At 40.5% G+C, this 18,028-nt stretch overlaps 1 protein-coding gene and 2 long non-coding RNA genes across 3 annotated transcripts; all 3 read left to right on the top strand.

Annotated features, from left to right (window-relative positions):
- Window positions 1-1,797: 1,797 nt before the first annotated feature.
- Window positions 1,798-3,267, top strand: LOC135506444 (epidermal growth factor receptor kinase substrate 8-like). Its single transcript, XM_064925831.1, has 5 exons — window positions 1,798-1,838; window positions 1,997-2,062; window positions 2,190-2,246; window positions 2,725-2,898; window positions 3,262-3,267. Exons 2-5 carry the CDS (start codon window positions 1,997-1,999, stop codon window positions 3,265-3,267), a joined length of 303 nt encoding a protein of 100 aa, XP_064781903.1. The 5' UTR covers window positions 1,798-1,838.
- A 9,108-nt stretch (window positions 3,268-12,375) lies between these two features.
- LOC135506487 (uncharacterized) lies at window positions 12,376-13,341 on the top strand. The gene is made up of 4 exons (XR_010450514.1): window positions 12,376-12,436; window positions 12,520-12,588; window positions 12,808-12,852; window positions 13,047-13,341. It is a non-coding gene; the product is annotated as an uncharacterized LOC135506487 (long non-coding RNA).
- Window positions 13,342-15,335: 1,994 nt separating this feature from the next.
- LOC135506486 (uncharacterized) lies at window positions 15,336-16,185 on the top strand. The gene is made up of 3 exons (XR_010450513.1): window positions 15,336-15,406; window positions 15,534-15,590; window positions 16,069-16,185. It is a non-coding gene; the product is annotated as an uncharacterized LOC135506486 (long non-coding RNA).
- Window positions 16,186-18,028: the final 1,843 nt, after the last annotated feature.

Below are 18,028 nucleotides of genomic sequence, written 5' to 3'. Positions count from 1 at the left end.
TGAAATAAGTTAACATCCATCATTGTGTATGTCTTTGTCTGTTGTGTTCTGTTTGTTTAACAAACTATTTGAGATCCTTTCAAAACAAGTGTGAAACCTCTCTGATATAAGATGGAAGGCTCTACAAGTTCTAAAACAATTCTAAACAAGTATGAAATCAACAAAACATCTGAGTTCATAATCAGTTCCAGAGAATTTGTTTCCAAAAAGGGGTCAAGACCCACTAGCAGTTCTTCTTGGGGTGCAGATAACCAAATACACTCCATGGCCCAAAAAAACACCTGCTCATCGAACATCTCATTCCAATATCATGGGCATTAATATGGATTGGTCCCCCCCTTTGCCGCTGTAATAGCCCCCAGCTTTCCTCCCGATGTTGGAACATTGCTGCGGGGACTGGCTTCCATTCAGTCACAAGATCATTATTGAGGTTGGGCACTGACTTTGTGCGATTAGGCCTGGCTCGCAGTTGGCGTGAAAAACAGCAAAGACCATTTTTCCTCAACCACCAAACTTTAAAGTTGGCATTATGCATTGGGGCAGGTAGCATTCTTCTGGCATCTGCCAAATCCATATTAATCCATCGGACTGCCAGATCATGAAGCGTGCTTCATCACTGTAGAGAACGTGTTTCCTCTTCTCCAGAGTCCAATAGCCGTGAGCTTTAAACCACTGGCATTGCTCAAGGCAATCTTAGAATTGTGTGCGGCTGTTTGGCCACGGAAACCCATTGAATTTACCTCCTGACTAACAGTTATTGTGCTGACATTGCTTCCAGAGGCAGTTTGGAATTAGTTTGTGAGTGTTGCAACCGAGGAGAGACTATTTTTACACGCTACGCACTTCAGCATTCTACCTTCCCATTCTGTGAGCTTCCCTGGCCTACCACTTCGGGGCTGAGCCAGTGTTGCTCCTAGATGTTACCACATCACAAAAACAGCACTTACAGTTGCCCGTGGCAGCTCTAGCAGGGCATACATTTGACTAACTGACTCGTTGAAAAGGTAGCACCTTACGTTGGTGCCACTTTGAAAGTCACTGAGCTCTTCAGTACGGGCCAATCTACTGCCAATGTTTGTCTATGAAGATTGCATGGTTGTGTGCTCAATTATATACACTTGTCTGCAACTTGTGTGGCTTAAATTGCCAAATTCACTTATTTGAAGTGGTGTCCACATAGTGCATGTTTTTTATTGGTGGCTAAAAACTTGACCATTTTGAAAGACACTTTGAAAATGGGTTGAAACATTAAACGTTTGTGAACTCTTTAACTTCAGTATGAAGTCAGGCACTCTATATATATTTCCATAGCTCTGAGTAATCAATAATTAATAGTATACAATTATCCTGCTTAATTGTTCGAACAATTTATCAAAATAGTTTGCATACTTTCAGACATTTGCATTAAACATTTGGACCACATTGTGAGGGAGACACTTATTTGCTGGTAAGTCTGTCTCTACCCAGTCAGAGGTAAAATGGAAACCCACACAGAGAATCACACAGAGAATGTTATCTCCATAAATGTAGATGTGGAATAAATATTGTTCTGGAATTAACAGTAGATGGGAAACAATGATACAGTAGGCCGACTGACATTCTCAGTTCGAACATTTGATTAATAGCAGTGGCAAGAGGCTAATTTGTTTGCCTGTTTTGCATTGCCCAGCGTTACATGGAACACCTAGACATCATACAACATCCTTCATTGCAACACATTTATGTTTCATTAGGGCTTTGTGATTGGCTGAGAAACACTATATATTGTCTGTGTATTGGTGAGTGTACTAGCGCTTACAGAGGCACTGAGAAGGCTTTTGACCCTGAGATACGTTAAGGTATGGTTATACTAATAATTCTAACACTTTGTTCAGAGTGAAGTCATTCTTATACACTCATTAACTGTGTAGTAGATTATACATATAATATAATCTGTAACTTGTAGGGAATAGATGGATTAATAAAGTGATGATGTTTATGTTTATACTCTATTTAGATGAAGACTGTCAGCATGAAGATTGTTGTTCTACTTGGATTTGTGATGCTTCTCTCTATTGCTTTGGTAAGTCATGCATATAGTATGTACATGAAATGCTGGTGCAAATGTCATGTTAGACTTAGAAAGATCTTAAAGTTAGTATATTACACACATATATATTAATTCATTGTCTTATTGTTTGCTTTTGAAGGCTGAGCATGAGCATGGCCATCAGCATGTCATTGAGAAGCGCTCTTCAAGTGAAGAGGTGAGTAGTATGAATGAATCATCTTTTTTGAAGGAGTATTTTTGCCTTATTTGGGGACAGAGACATTGAGAGAAAGACAGGAAAGGCAAAGTTTGTGCCAGAAGGGTGTGGGCCGCATTCAAACTGAAGCTGCCATATTATACAATGCCTTCAAAAGATATTCAAACCACTCAACTTTTCTACATTTTTGTTGAGTTACAACGTGGGATTGAAACGATCTACAGAAAATACTCTGTATTCTCAAAGTGGAAGAAAAATTTTAACATTTGTAAAGAAAACATGAAAAATGAAACACAAATATATTACAAAAATACATATAGTATCAGCATCTACATGGCCCTTGTTCTATACAGTTATTCAATAAAAATGATTTACTTCTAAAATAAACTATGTACAGTTATTGTGTATGGTGTACACAATTCAGACTCCAGCGACTACATTCGTTTTGATTATCCTTCAATATCCCTCCTTCTTCTAGCGTGTCCGTGGCCCTGGCCCTGGCCGTGGCTTTCCAAACTTTCTCCAGCAGTACAACTACCTTCTGCTTCTGCAAAGACTTGGTCTTGTCCCAGCCCCTGCAGCACCAGCCCCAGCTCCAGCTCCAGCCCCAGCCCCAGCTCCAGCTCCAGCCCCAGCTCCAGCCCCGGCCCCAGTCCCAGCTCCAGCCCCAGTCCCAGCTCCAGCCCCAGCTCCGGCCCCAGTCCCAGCTCCAGCCCCAGCCCCAGTCCCAGCTCCAGCTGGTCGCTGAGAAAGTACATGAATCAGAAACTTCAACTCAACAAGAGCAAGCTATGGTTGATGAAATGACCAGAACATTAACTGACAATAAGTACTGTAATAGCTGTCTTCCATATTTTGCTCAAGTTTCCTTTTAATGTACCTGCTGTCTGTCTATCTGCAATGCAATAAAGAGGATTTGAAATGGCATATGTCCCCTCCTGCACAGTTTGTTTTGCCTGAGAAATTTCATTTTGTATTCAAACATATGTTCACAGTTTGTGCATTTGTTTGTCAGAGTTAGTCAAATCTGAGGATTAGCATCTAGTTTTGTCATTTAATATTTCTTGATATATTTAGTGAGGCTATATTGGTTGTGATCAATATTTGAGTTATGTTTTAAACAATTAAACATGTTTTAAATAGTATTCACATTATGAGTAAAGTAAGTTAAAGGAAGTCAAGTAGCCAAATTCAATGGTAAAATATTTAAATCTGTCGGTGGTTGAAATCATTGAAAGCCTTGACATAATACAGTATAATTTTTACATACATTTAATCATTCAACTTATTCCCACTCCACTGCTTATTTTACCAGGCTGCTTACGATGAACAAGCAAATGAGTCACTGGTTTACAGTTACTGTACCTGGATACAGTACAGTATCCAAGTACAGTAACTGATACAGTACAGCACATATTCTACCCACCACTGCGAACTGTATGCTCTCGTTGGCTGGCCCTCGCTTCATATTTGTCGCCAAACCCACTGGCTACAAGTCATCTATTAGTCTCTGCTAGGTACTCACTTATCACCATAGCAGCACCCACGCGTAGCACGCGCTCCAGCAAGGTATATTTCACTGGTCACCCCCAAAGCCAATTCCTCCTTTGGCCGCCTTTCCTTCCAGTTCTCTGCTGCCAATGAATGGAGCAAATTGCAAAAATCACTGAAGCTGGAGACTCATATCTCCCTCTCTAACTTTAAGCACCAGCTGTCAGAGCAGCTCACAGATCACTGCACCTGTACACAGTCCATCTGTAAATAGCCCATCCAACTACCTCATCCCCATACTGTTATATATTTATTTGCTCCTTTGCACCACCGAATCTCTACTTGCACATTCATCTTCTGCACATCTATCACTCCAGTGTTTATTGCTATATTGTAATTATTTAACCTCTGTTTATAGACTTATCTATTGTGTTATTGACTGAATGTCTGTTTATTCCATGTATAACTCTGTGTTGTTGTTTGTGTTGCACTGATTTGCTTTATCTTGGCCACTTGGCAGTTGTAAATGAGAACTTATTCTCAACTGGCCTCTTGGATAAATAAAGGTGAAGTAAAAAATAAATAAAATACAAATGAAATCATAAAAGGACAAGGCAAGGTGCTTGGCTATACTGAAGGTAACATTGTTCTACTTTTGGGAGATTTACTCTCAAAGTTACCATCATATCGACAAAGAAAACAAAGAGAAACAAAAAGACAGATTTAATGAAAAATAAATTAACCAAGACACTACTGTAGTACTGAATTGTTATGGAAGCTACTTCAAATTCAATCCATTAGTGACACCATGTGGTTAAAGGTAATACCTCTCCTGGAGTGTGTGTGCATTTCCAGCGTGTGTGTGTGTGTGTGTGTTGTGTGTTTGCCTGTGTGCGTGTGTGTGTGGTGTGCATGCGTGCGTGTGTGAGTGTGAAGACATTTTGACAGAGAATGACCATGTCTCATCTATTGATAATTTATTCATTCAGAGTCCAATATAATAGATTAAACATAGTATTTCTTTAGATCTTTCTTTATTTCTGTCTTAGTAATGTCTTTTTCTTTGTAATGTCTACTTCGTTATGTGTCGGACCCCAGTAAAACGAGCTGTCGCCATTGGCTAATGGGGATCCTAATAACAAAAAATGTCAAATAATAAAAGACCTTGGGGAGGATGGGTGCTAAGCTGAGATGTGGAGTTGTTTTCAGATGGTCATACTTTTGATAATTTAGCTATTTGATTTTGAATTAGAGGACCACTTTAGTCATCAAAAAATATGTAAATTACTGATTTTAGACTTTACTACTAAATACCATAGAAATGCATTGAATAACACATTCATAAATGCAAAAAGGAATTTCAAAAAAATGTATAATAATATTGAGTATTGTAATAGTATATAATATTATTGAAGTGTGTGTCCTAAATCTAGGAGGAAATATACTCAGGAAATGTACTGCTTATAAATATATGTATATATACTTATTTTTTGACACATATTTAACCCCTTTTTTGGGGTAGGCATAAAACTACCTTCATACTTCCATTAGTTTTTGAAACCTGTAGCGATTACCTTCAGACAAGTCCGGTGTCACTTGTCTGGGCCGTGTAGCAAAATCTGCCCTTTTCACAGTGGGGTCCCATAAGATTGTCGCCTCAACGGACGGTACCAAACAGAACTTCAGACGACTCTACTGACAATTGTGAGAGACATAGAGAATAACGCAGAACACCAACTGTTTGGACATTACAGACATTTTTGTGAGAAGACTGATTTCCGGAATCTCTCTTGCTCTGACACCTTTCACTGCAGATGTGGAAGTGTGACACTGGTGGATGTGTTGGATTGAGACGCATCCAATGCAAAAATCCAATGCAGATATCTCTATTGTAATGTAAATGTAAATGTATCTTAGATTGATCCGCCGGTGCATCAATCACCTCTAGGGGGTTATGCCTGAGCAAAAATATTGAGACAGTGATATTTGGGAACAATTTGTATGACAATCCAGACATAGTATTATTCCCCTCAGTCTCTGCAAGATCAACAAAGAGCTAATATTGATTGTTAAATCTGATAAGTAGATAATAATTGTTTTCATTGCTAATTGACATATTTATTTAGAGGTTGACATGAGACAAACCGCATGTGAATTTAGGCATGCCAGTCTCTTCACCTGGTCAGAATCTTTGAGCTCTAAGCTTCATCCTGTGGACACTTTTATTAGACCATTAAGTGTTGTGCAATCTCTACACAGTTTGAGAAAACACAGCCTCTGTGTGATGTGTGCAGAAGGGCAATTATCACTCAGGCTTTGCTAATGAGGGTACCCCGTAGAGTAGATGTCCGCGCCCACATGGACATCAAATTAGCATAATAAAAAAATCCCCATAATACTCTAACAGACTCCTTTGCTGTGAGACACTCACGAACACGTACATGTTGGTTGATTTGCAGTAGGACACTCACAGGCCTCACACTACTGGTCTGAATGTCACCCGGCACCAGTTGAAAAAATGTTTGGAAGTACTGTATATACGGTGCATTCAGGAAGTATTCAGACCCCTTGACTTATTCCATATTTTGTTACATTACAGCCTTATTCTAAAATTGATTACATAGTTGTTTTACCTCATCATTCTACACACAATACCCCACAATGACAAAGCAAAAACAGTTTTTTTTTGCAAATGTATTAAAATAAAAAACTGAAAAACCACATTTACAGAAGTGTTCAGAACCTTTACTCAGTACTTTGTTCAAGCACCTTTGACAGCGATTACAGCCTCGACTCTTCTTGAATATGATGCTACAAGCTTGTTTCTTATATTCTTCAATGCAGATCCTCTCAAGCTCTGTCATGTTTGATGGGGAGCGTTGCTAAACAGCTAGTAAACAGGTCTCTCCAGAGATGTTCAATAGGGTTCAAGTCTGGGCCCTGGCTAGGACACTCAAGGACAGTCAGAGACTTGTCCCGAAGCCACTCCTGCGTTGTCTTGGCTGTGTGCTTAGGGTCGTTGGAAGGTGAACCTTCGCCCAAGTCTGAGGTCCCGAGCGCTCTGGAGCAGGTTTTCATCAAGGATCTCTCTGTACTTTGCTCCGTTCATCTTTCCCTCGATCCTGACTAGTCTCACATTTACATTACATTACATTTAAGTCATTTAGCAGACACTCTTATCCAGAGCGACTTACAAATTGGTGAATTCACCTTCTGACATCCAGTGGAACAGCCACTTTACAATAGTGCATCTAAATCATTTAAGTGGGGGGGGGGGTGAGAAGGATTACTTTATCCTATCCTAGGTATTCCTTGAAGAGGTGGGGTTTCAGGTGTCTCCGGAAGGTGGTGATTGACTCCGCTGTCCTGGCGTCGTGAGGGAGTTTGTTCCACCATTGGGGGGCCAGAGCAGCGAACAGTTTTGACTGGGCTGAGCGGGAACTGTACTTCCTCAGTGGTAGGGAGGCGAGCAGGCCAGAGGTGGATGAACGCAGTGCCCTTGTTTGGGTGTAGGGCCTGATCAGAGCCTGGAGGTACTGCGGTGCCGTTCCCCTCACAGCTCCGTAGGCAAGCACCATGGTCTTGTAGCGGATGCGAGCTTCAACTGGAAGCCAGTGGAGAGAGCGGAGGAGCGGGGTGACGTGAGAGAACTTGGGAAGGTTGAACACCAGACGGGCTGCGGCGTTCTGGATGAGTTGTAGGGGTTTAATGGCACAGGCAGGGAGCCCAGCCAACAGCGAGTTGCAGTAATCCAGACGGGAGATGACAAGTGCCTGGATTAGGACCTGCGCCGCTTCCTGTGTGAGGCAGGGTCGTACTCTGCGGATGTTGTAGAGCATGAACCTAGGAACGGGCCACCGCCTTGATGTTATTTGAGAACGACAGGGTGTTGTCCAGGATCACGCCAAGGTTCTTAGCGCTCTGGGAGGAGGACACAATGGAGTTGTCAACCGTGATGGCGAGATCATGGAACGGGCAGTCCTTCCCCGGGAGGAAGAGCAGCTCCGTCTTGCCGAGGTTCAGCTTGAGGTGGTGATCCGTCATCCACACTGATATGTCTGCCAGACATGCAGAGATGCGATTCGCCACCTGGTCATCGGAAGGGGAAAGGAGAAGATTAATTGTGTGTCGTCTGCATAGCAATGATAGGAGAGACCATGTGAGGTTATGACAGAGCCAAGTCCCTAGTCTCCCAATCCCTGCCACAGCATGATGCTGCCACCACCATGCTTCACCGAAGGGATGGTGCCAGGTTTCCTCCAGATGTGTCGCTAGGCATTCAAGCCAAAGAGTTCAATCTTGGTTTCATCAGACTAGAGAATCTTGTTGCTCATGGTCTGAGAGTCCTTTAGGTGCCTTTTGGCAAACTCCAAGCGTGCTGTCATGTGCCTTTTACTGAGGAGTGGCTTCCGTCTGGCCACTCTACCATAAAGGCCTAATTGGTGGAGTGCTGCAGAGATGGTTGTCCTTCTGGAAGGTGTTCCCATCTCCACAAAAAATCTAACCATCAGATTCTTGGTCACCTCCCTGACCAAGGCCCTTCTCCCCATTGCTCAGTTTCGCCGTGCGGACAGCTCTTGGAAGAGTCTTGGTTGTTCCAAACTTCTTTCATTTAAGAATGATAGAGTCCACTGTGTTCTTGGGGACCCTGTGCTTTAAAGACAAGTCCCTTGATCTCAAGGCTTGGTTCTTGCTCTGACATTCCGTGTCAACTGTGGGACCTTTTATAGACAGCTGTGTGCCTTTCCAAATCATGTCCAATCAATTGAATTTAGAACAGGTGGACTCCAATCAAGTTGTTGAAACATCTAAAGGATGATCAATGGAAACAGGATGCACCTAAGATCAATTTTGAGACTCATGGAAAGGGTCTGAATACTTATGTAAATAAGGTAATTTTGATTTTTTTTTCTAAAAACCTTTATTCACTTGGTCATTATGGTGTGTTGTGTGTAGCGTGATGAGGAAAATGTTTTAATTAATACATTTTAGAATAAGGCTGTAAGATAACAACATTTGGAAATGGTCAAGTGGTCTGAATACTTTCCAAATGCACTGAAAAATTGTCTGCAAAATTGGTCATTAAATTTGATCTGATCTTCATCTAAGTCAAAACAACAGACAAACATAGTTTGATTAAACTAATAACACAAAAATTATTGAATTTTTCTTGTCTTTATTGAATACATAATTTAAACATTCACTGTGTAGGCTGGAAACAATATGTGAACCCAGAGGCTAATGACTTCTCCAAAAGCTATTTGGAGTCAGTTATCAGCTAACCTGGAGTCCAATCAATGAGACGAGATTGGAGATGTTGGATAGAGCTGCCCTGCCCTATAAAAAATACTCACAAAATTTGAGTTTGCTATTCACAAGAAGCATTGCCTGATGTGAACCATGCCTTGAACAATAGAGGCTCAGAAGACCTAAGATTAAGAATTGTTGACTTGCAAAAAGCTGTACAGGGTTACAAAAGTATCTCTAAAAGCCTTGATGTTCATCAGTCCACGATAAGACAAATTGTCTATAAATGGAGAAAGTTCAGAACTGTTGCTACTCTCCCTAGGAGTGGCCATCCTGCAAAGATGATTGCAAGAGCACAGAGCAGAATGCTCAATGACGTTAAGAAGAATCAGCTGAAGACTTACAGAAATCTCTGGAACATGCTAACATCTCTGTTGACGAGTCTGTTGACCATTCTTGTTAAAACAATTAACAAGAATGGTGTTCATGGGAGGACACCACGGAAGAAGCCACTGTTGTCCAAAAAAACATTGCTGCACGTCTGGAGTTTGCAAAAATCCACCTGGATGTAACACAGCGCTACTGGCAAAATATTCTGTGGACAGATGAGTTGTTTGGAAGGAACATACAACCCTATGTGTCGATAAAAAACTGCACAGCACACCAACATCAAAACCTCATCCCAACTGTAACGTATGGTGGAGGGAGCATCATGGTTTGGGGCTGCTTTGCTGCCTCAGGACCTGGACAGCTTGCTATTACCGGCGGAAAAATGAATTCCCAACTTTATCAAGACATTTTGCAGGAGAATGTCAGGCTATCTGTCTGCCAAATGAAGCTCAAAAGAAGTTGGGTGATGCAACAGGACAGCGACCCAAAACACAGAAGTAAATCGACAACAGAATGACTTCAACAGAAGAAAATACGCATTCTGGACTGGCCCAGTCAGAGTCCTCACCTCAACCCGATTGAGGTGCTGTGGCATGACCTCAAGAGAGCAGTTCACACCAGACATCCCATGAATATTGCTGAACTGAAACAGTTTTGTACAGAGGAATAGTCCAAATTCCTCCGGACCGTTGTGGAGGTCTGATCCGCAACTACAGAGAGCGTTTGGTTGAGGTTATTACTGAAAAAGGGGACCAACCAGTTATTAAATCCAAGGGTTCACATACATTTACCACCCTGCACTGTGAATGTTTACACAATGTGTTCAATGAAGACATGAAAACATATCATTTTTTGTGTGTTATTAACAGACTGTGTTTGTCTATTGTTGCGACCTAGATGAAGATCAGATCACATTTAAAAAGAAATGTTTTCTGATCCTTCTTATGTCTCTCAGTTATTAGATAGACTCTTCAGAACAAACTTCCTTTTGATTTTTATCGGGGGACTATCTGTTGTTCCATGTAGTATAACTGTTATTTATTGAGTTTTTATTGGCTTATTGCTATAAGACCATATACATTTTTTAAATAAATTATTATTATTATTTTTTGATACTTCAAGGGGCCTTAAAAATGAATATCAAATAGCAAAATGATCCTTCTTAAAACATTACCAAATTCATAGGTTGCACCTCCGTCCCTCGGTCACGTCATGCCACTGTTATGAACGTTCTCAAGCCGCCCTCTATCGGCAGCGCCATAGTGGTGCCCTAAAGTTCTGATAAACCCAGTCATTCTGGACAGAGGCTAACTAATGTTAAGTCTACATTTCAATTAGGTGCCTGAATATTTGATGACATTGCTAAAGTAGCTAGCTAGAATCCAGTGGCCTCCCCTCAATCTTAGCTAGCTAGCTAACATTATACCGCATTTAAAGTCAAACTGGTGACATTGAAATAATGGGGGAAAAATGTCCTACTAAATATTTGCCTCCTTTTGAATGTCATTGTATTTCCATACCACTGTAATGCACTTTTGATGAAATCTTCATCAGCGCTCATAGTCGATACATTTCGTAGAATGCTCGGGGATCAGTCCAAAACAAATGTTCAAAAGACAATATTGTGACGAAACATGCCACACATGAATAGCTTAGAAGAGCCCTCCCGACCCACACCACACTCCCAGCTTAGACAGGGCTTAGACTGTAATGGGTTAATTGAACTTGAGTTCCGCAATGCCAGTTTGTCAACAGAAAGAGCCCTACAATGGCAGTTTGACAGGAGCTCGGATGAGTGTACTAAAGAAGGGAAATATATATTTTATAATGAATATTAGTTTACTTCTCTAAAGTAACCAATGTCCTAAAAAATGTCTGAACTTATAAAAAGGATCTGAAATAATTAATAATTTTTGCTTGGGGCAACATATACATTCAATAAGTTACATAAGTTGGACATTTGTCGTGGCAAGGTGGGGATTGAGTTGCATATTATACTGTTTAAGCTGGTGACTCAGTTTAACTTGTAATCATAAGCCTACTTAATTCTACAATCAAGTACTTCCCATGATGATTTGGCAACGTTCATAGGTGGGGAGTGAAGTGGGTGTTTGTTTGCAAAACAATGGTACTGCATGTGTTTTCAGAACAAGGAAAATCCATTTCTATCACACATTCCGTTTGATACTTAAGTATATTTTAGCAATTACAATTATTTTAATACTTAAGTATTTTTAAAGCCAAATACTTTTCGACTTTTACTCAAGCAGTATTTTACTGAGTGACTTTCACTTAAAATTGAGCCATTTTCTATTAAAGTATCTTTACTTTTACTCAAATACGACAATTGGGCACTTTTCCCAACACTGGATTCCCCAAACATCATAAGTACAATGTATATCCTATAAATTCATTCATTTGCTTTTCTGTCAATCAGGTATTTCATGGAACTCCCAGACATTGACTATGAAGTGTGATTCCTTTATGCATTTCTGTTTAATAAATACATTTATATTTCAAGCTGAATTGTATGTCTATCCAGTCCTCTGATGAATGCTCATTAAGTTTATGGAAATTGTGAGAAATCTATACAAAGTGTGGTACATTACATTGTGTGATTTGAGAAATTAAAAGGTTTTGTACATTATATTGCACGATAGGAGAAATCAAAATAAAGTCTGGTACTTGAGCTGTGCTGTATAAGTTGAGAAATTAAAAATGTACATTACAATTAAATGTGTTCATTTATCCTCCGCAATGCCCAAAAAACAAGGGTATAAATCATCAACAGTTTCAAAACCTGTCAACTTTGCATAAGTTTCCTAATACTGATGAGCCATTGTTCTTTGTTGGCACTATGGATATATACAGATTTGTAGAATGACACACCAAATGCCTAATTTCATTACATTTCACATCTCCAGGATCATGGGACTGAAAGCTCATTGGTTGACAGTGGAATGAAATGGTCTATAAAAAGCAGATTTTTGCTGTTAAGTTACAATACAGCATTAGTCTCAAGTTGAATACTTTTAAAGCATTTTACATCTTCACTTGAACAGGTAAGAGCTTCAAAGAACACTGTAGTGGAGTTTAGTCATGCGTGTCTAGCTTTGAATTCACTGTATGTCTTTTTCATTTCAAGAACTCCGTGGTGACCATGAAACTACTATTCCTAGTGATGTGCCTGATTGGACTTTGTTCTTCCATTCCTGTAAGAATTCTTGAAATATCAAGCATCAATTCTTGAAAACATCAAGCCTTCAATTTACACATCAATACATCAAGAGATTGCTGTTTCCACAGATTGCATTGCATTGGAATATGTCAATATCTGAATTATTACAATATGATGGACTTAAGTTCACACTTTGAGTGTTGATTACTTTATACCATAATATCATTCATCCTGGGATTTTGTTTGTGTGTGCAGGTGTCTGAGGAACATGATCGAGAGGAGCGCTCAGCTAGCAATGAGGTGCAGTAATATTTAGTACTATCTGTTAGGTATTCTGTCTATTAGAGTACTATAGTACGGTCTACTATTTGAATATGATTACTAGTTTGATTGAGCTCAGAACAATTTATCCATCTCTCTCTCTCTCTCTCTCTCTCTCTCTCTCTTTCTCTCTCTCTCTCTCTCTCTCTCTCTCTCTCTCTCTCTCTCTACAGAGGTACAGGGGTTATGGCCGTGGTTTGGGAATGTTTTACCCCTATCAGCAGCCTCAGTACCCACCCTACTTCCCTTATGCGCAGCCTTCTCAAGGTAACTCTGCCTTGATGGCCCTCCTGCCCTTCCTATTGGCCAGCCTCGCCTCTGCTCCTGCCGCAACACCTGCTGCAGCTCCAGCCCCAGCCCCAGCAGCGGGTGGAAAATGAGATGGCCGTTGATAGGGGAAGGAGAAAAACTTGTTTAAATCAAATATGTTGACATTAGCTCCTGTTCAGAGCTGATTATTCCATCATTAATAAATGAAATAAGTTAACATCCATCATTGTGTATGTCTTTGTCTGTTGTGTTCTGTTTGTTTAACAAACTATTTGAGATCCTTTCAAAACAAGTGTGAAACCTCTCTGATATAAGATGGAAGGCTCTACAAGTTCTAAAACAATTCTAAACAAGTATGAAATCAACAAAACATCTGAGTTCATAATCAGTTCCAGAGAATTTGTTTCCAAAAAGGGGTCAAGACCCACTAGCAGTTCTTCTTGGGGTGCAGATAACCAAATACACTCCATGGCCCAAAAAACACCTGCTCATCGAACATCTCATTCCAATATCATGGGCATTAATATGGATTGGTCCCCCCTTTGCCGCTGTAATAGCCCCCAGCTTTCCTCCCGATGTTGGAACATTGCTGCGGGGACTGGCTTCCATTCAGTCACAAGATCATTATTGAGGTTGGGCACTGACTTTGTGCGATTAGGCCTGGCTCGCAGTTGGCGTGAAAAACAGCAAAGACCATTTTTCCTCAACCACCAAACTTTAAAGTTGGCATTATGCATTGGGGCAGGTAGCATTCTTCTGGCATCTGCCAAATCCATATTAATCCATCGGACTGCCAGATCATGAAGCGTGCTTCATCACTGTAGAGAACGTGTTTCCTCTTCTCCAGAGTCCAATAGCCGTGAGCTTTAAACCACTGGCATTGCTCAAGGCAATCTTCGAATTGTGTGCGGCTGTTTGGCCACGGATACCCATTGAATTTACCTCCTGACTAACAGTTATTGTGCTGACATTGCTTCCAGAGGCAGTTTGGAATTAGTTTGTGAGTGTTGCAACCGAGGAGAGACTATTTTTACACGCTACGCACTTCAGCATTCTACCTTCCCATTCTGTGAGCTTCCCTGGCCTACCACTTCGGGGCTGAGCCAGTGTTGCTCCTAGATGTTACCACATCACAAAAACAGCACTTACAGTTGCCCGTGGCTGCTCTAGCAGGGCATACATTTGACTAACTGACTCGTTGAAAAGGTAGCACCTTACGTTGGTGCCACTTTGAAAGTCACTGAGCTCTTCAGTACGGGCCAATCTACTGCCAATGTTTGTCTATGAAGATTGCATGGTTGTGTGCTCAATTGTATACACTTGTCTGCAACCTGTGTGGCTTAAATTGCCAAATTCACTTATTTGAAGTGGTGTCCACATAGTGCATGTTTTTTATTGGTGGCTAAAAACTTGACCATTTTGAAAGACACTTTGAAAATGGGTTGAAACATTAAACGTTTGTGAACTCTTTAACTTCAGTATGAAGTCAGGCACTCCATATATATTCCATAGCTCTGAGTAATCAATAATTAATAGTATACAATTATCCTGCTTAATTGTTCGAACAATTTATCAAAATAGTTTGCATACTTTCAGACATTTGCATTAAACATTTGGACCACATTGTGAGGGAGACACTTATTTGCTGGTAAGTCTGTCTCTACCCAGTCAGAGGTAAAATGGAAACTCACACAGAGAATCACTCAGAGAATGTTATCTCCATAAATGTAGATGTGGAATAAATATTGTTCTGGAATTAACAGTAGATGGGAAACAATGATACAGTAGGCCGACTGACATTCTCAGTTCGAACATTTGATTAATAGCAGTGGCAAGAGGCTAATTTGTTTGCCTGTTTTGCATTGCCCAGCGTTACATGGAACACCTAGACATCATACAACATCCTTCATTGCAACACATTTATGTTTCATTAGGGCTTTGTGATTGGCTGAGAAACACTATATATTGTCTGTGTATTGATGAGTGTGCTAGGGCTTACAGAGGCACTGAGAAGGCTTCTGACCCTGAGATACGTTAAGGTATGGTTATACTAATAATTCTAACACTTTGTTCAGAGTGAAGGCATTCTTATACACTCATTAACTGTGTAGTAGATTATACATATAATATAATCTGTAACTTGTAGGGAATAGATGGATTAATAAAGTGATGATGTTTATGTTTATACTCTATTTAGATGAAGACTGTCAGCATGAAGATTGTTGTTCTACTTGGATTTGTGATGCTTCTCTCTATTGCTTTGGTAAGTCAAGCATATAGTATGTACATGAAATGCTGGTGCAAATGTCATGTTAGACTTAGAAAGATCTTAAAGTTAGTATATTACACACATATATATTAATTCATTGTCTTATTGTTTGCTTTTGAAGGCTGAGCATGAGCATGGCCATCAGCATGTCATTGAGAAGCGCTCTTCAAGTGAAGAGGTGAGTAGTATGAATGAATCATCTTTTTTGAAGGAGTATTTTTGCCTTATTTGGGGACAGAGACATTGAGAGAAAGACAGGAAAGGCAAAGTTTGTGCCAGAAGGGTGTGGGCCGCATTCAAACTGAAGCTGCCATATTATACAATGCCTTCAAAAGATATTCAAACCACTCAACTTTTCTACATTTTTGTTGAGTTACAACGTGGGATTGAAACGATCTACAGAAAATACTCTGTATTCTCAAAGTGGAAGAAAAATTTTAACATTTGTAAAGAAAACATGAAAAATGAAACACGAATATATTACAAAAATACATATAGTATCAGCATCTACATGGCCCTTGTTCTATACAGTTATTCAATAAAAATGATTTACTTCTAAAATAAACTATGTACAGTTATTGTGTATGGTGTACACAATTCAGACTCCAGCGACTACATTCGTTTTGATTATCCTTCAATATCCCTCCTTCTTCTAGCGTGTCCGTGGCCCTGGCCCTGGCCGTGGCTTTCCAAACTTTCTCCAGCAGTACAACTACCTTCTGCTTCTGCAAAGACTTGGTCTTGTCCCAGCCCCTGCAGCACCAGCCCCAGCTCCAGCCCCAGCCCCAGCCCCAGCTCCAGCTCCAGCCCCAGCCCCAGCTCCAGCTCCAGCCCCAGCTCCAGCCCCAGCTCCAGCCCCAGCTCCAGCCCCAGTCCCAGCTCCAGCCCCAGTCCCAGCTCCAGCCCCAGCTCCGGCCCCAGTCCCAGCTCCAGCCCCAGCCCCAGTCCCAGCTCCAGCTGGTCGCTGAGAAAGTACATGAATCAGAAACTTCAACTCAACAAGAGCAAGCTATGGTTGATGAAATGACCAGAACTAACTGACAATAAGTACTGTAATAGCTGTCTTCCATATTTTGCTCGAGTTTCCTTTTAATGTACCTGCTGTCTGTCTATCTGCAATGCAATAAAGAGGATTTGAAATGGCATATGTCCCCTCCTGCACAGTTTGTTTTGCCTGAGAAATTTCATTTTGTATTCAAACATATGTTCACAGTTTGTGCATTTGTTTGTCAGAGTTAGTCAAATCTGAGGATTAGCATCTAGTTTTGTAATTTGATATTTCTTGATATATTTAGTGAGGCTATATTGGTTGTGATCAATATTTGAGTTATGTTTTAAACAATTAAACATGTTTTAAATAGTATTCACATTATGAGTAAAGTAAGTTAAAGGAAGTCAAGTAGCCAAATTCAATGGTAAAATATTTAAATCTGTCGGTGGTTGAAATCATTGAAAGCCTTGACATAATACAGTATAATTTTTACATACATTTAATCATTCAACTTATTCCCACTCCACTGCTTATTTTACCAGGCTGCTTACGATGAGCAAGCAAATGAGTCACTGGGTTACAGTTACTGTACCTGGATACAGTACAGTATCCAGGTACAGTAACTGATACAGTACAGCACATATTCTACCAACCACTGCGACCTGTATGCTCTCGTTGGCTGGCCCTCGCTTCATATTCGTGGCCAAACCCACTGCCTCCAAGTCATCTATTAGTCTCTGCTAGGTACTCACTTATCACCATAGCAGCACCCACGCGTAGCACGCGCTCCAGCAAGGTATATTTCACTGGTCACCCCCAAAGCCAATTCCTCCTTTGGCCGCCTTTCCTTCCAGTTCTCTGCTGCCAATGAATGGAACAAATTGCAAAAATCACTGAAGCTGGAGACTCATATCTCCCTCTCTAACTTTAAGCACCAGCTGTCAGAGCAGCTCACAGATCACTGCACCTGTACACAGTCCATCTGTAAATAGCCCATCCAACTACCTCATCCCCATACTGTTATATATTTATTTGCTCCTTTGCACCACCGAATCTCTACTTGCACATTAATCTTCTGCACATCTATCACTCCAGTGTTTATTGCTATATTGTAATTATTTAACCTCTGTTTATAGACTTATCTATTGTGTTATTGACTGAATGTCTGTTTATTCCATGTATAACTCTGTGTTGTTGTTTGTGTTGCACTGATTTGCTTTATCTTGGCCACTTGGCAGTTGTAAATGAGAACTTATTCTCAACTGGCCTCTTGGATAAATAAAGGTGAAATAAAAAATAAATAAAATACAAATGAAATCATAAAAGGACAAGGCAAGGTGCTTGGCTATACTGAAGGTAAGATTGTTCTACTTTCGGGAGATTTACTCTCAAAGTTACCATCATATCGACAAAGAAAACAAAGAGAAACAAAAAGACAGATTTAATGAAAAATAAATTAACCAAGACACTACTGTAGTACTGAATTGTTATGGAAGCTACTTCAAATTCAATCCATTAGTGACACCATGTGGTTAAAGGTAATACCTCTCCTGGAGTGTGTGTGCATTTCCAGCGTGTGTGTGTGTGTGTGTGTTTGTTTGCCTGTGTGCGTGTGTGTGGGTGCA

The sequence above is a fragment of the Oncorhynchus masou genome, chromosome 20 (genome assembly GCF_036934945.1).
Source record: "Oncorhynchus masou masou isolate Uvic2021 chromosome 20, UVic_Omas_1.1, whole genome shotgun sequence".
NCBI lineage: Eukaryota > Metazoa > Chordata > Actinopteri > Salmoniformes > Salmonidae > Oncorhynchus > Oncorhynchus masou.
The sequence above is the reverse complement of the archived record's forward strand: the minus strand, read 5'-3'. Positions and strand labels throughout refer to the sequence as shown.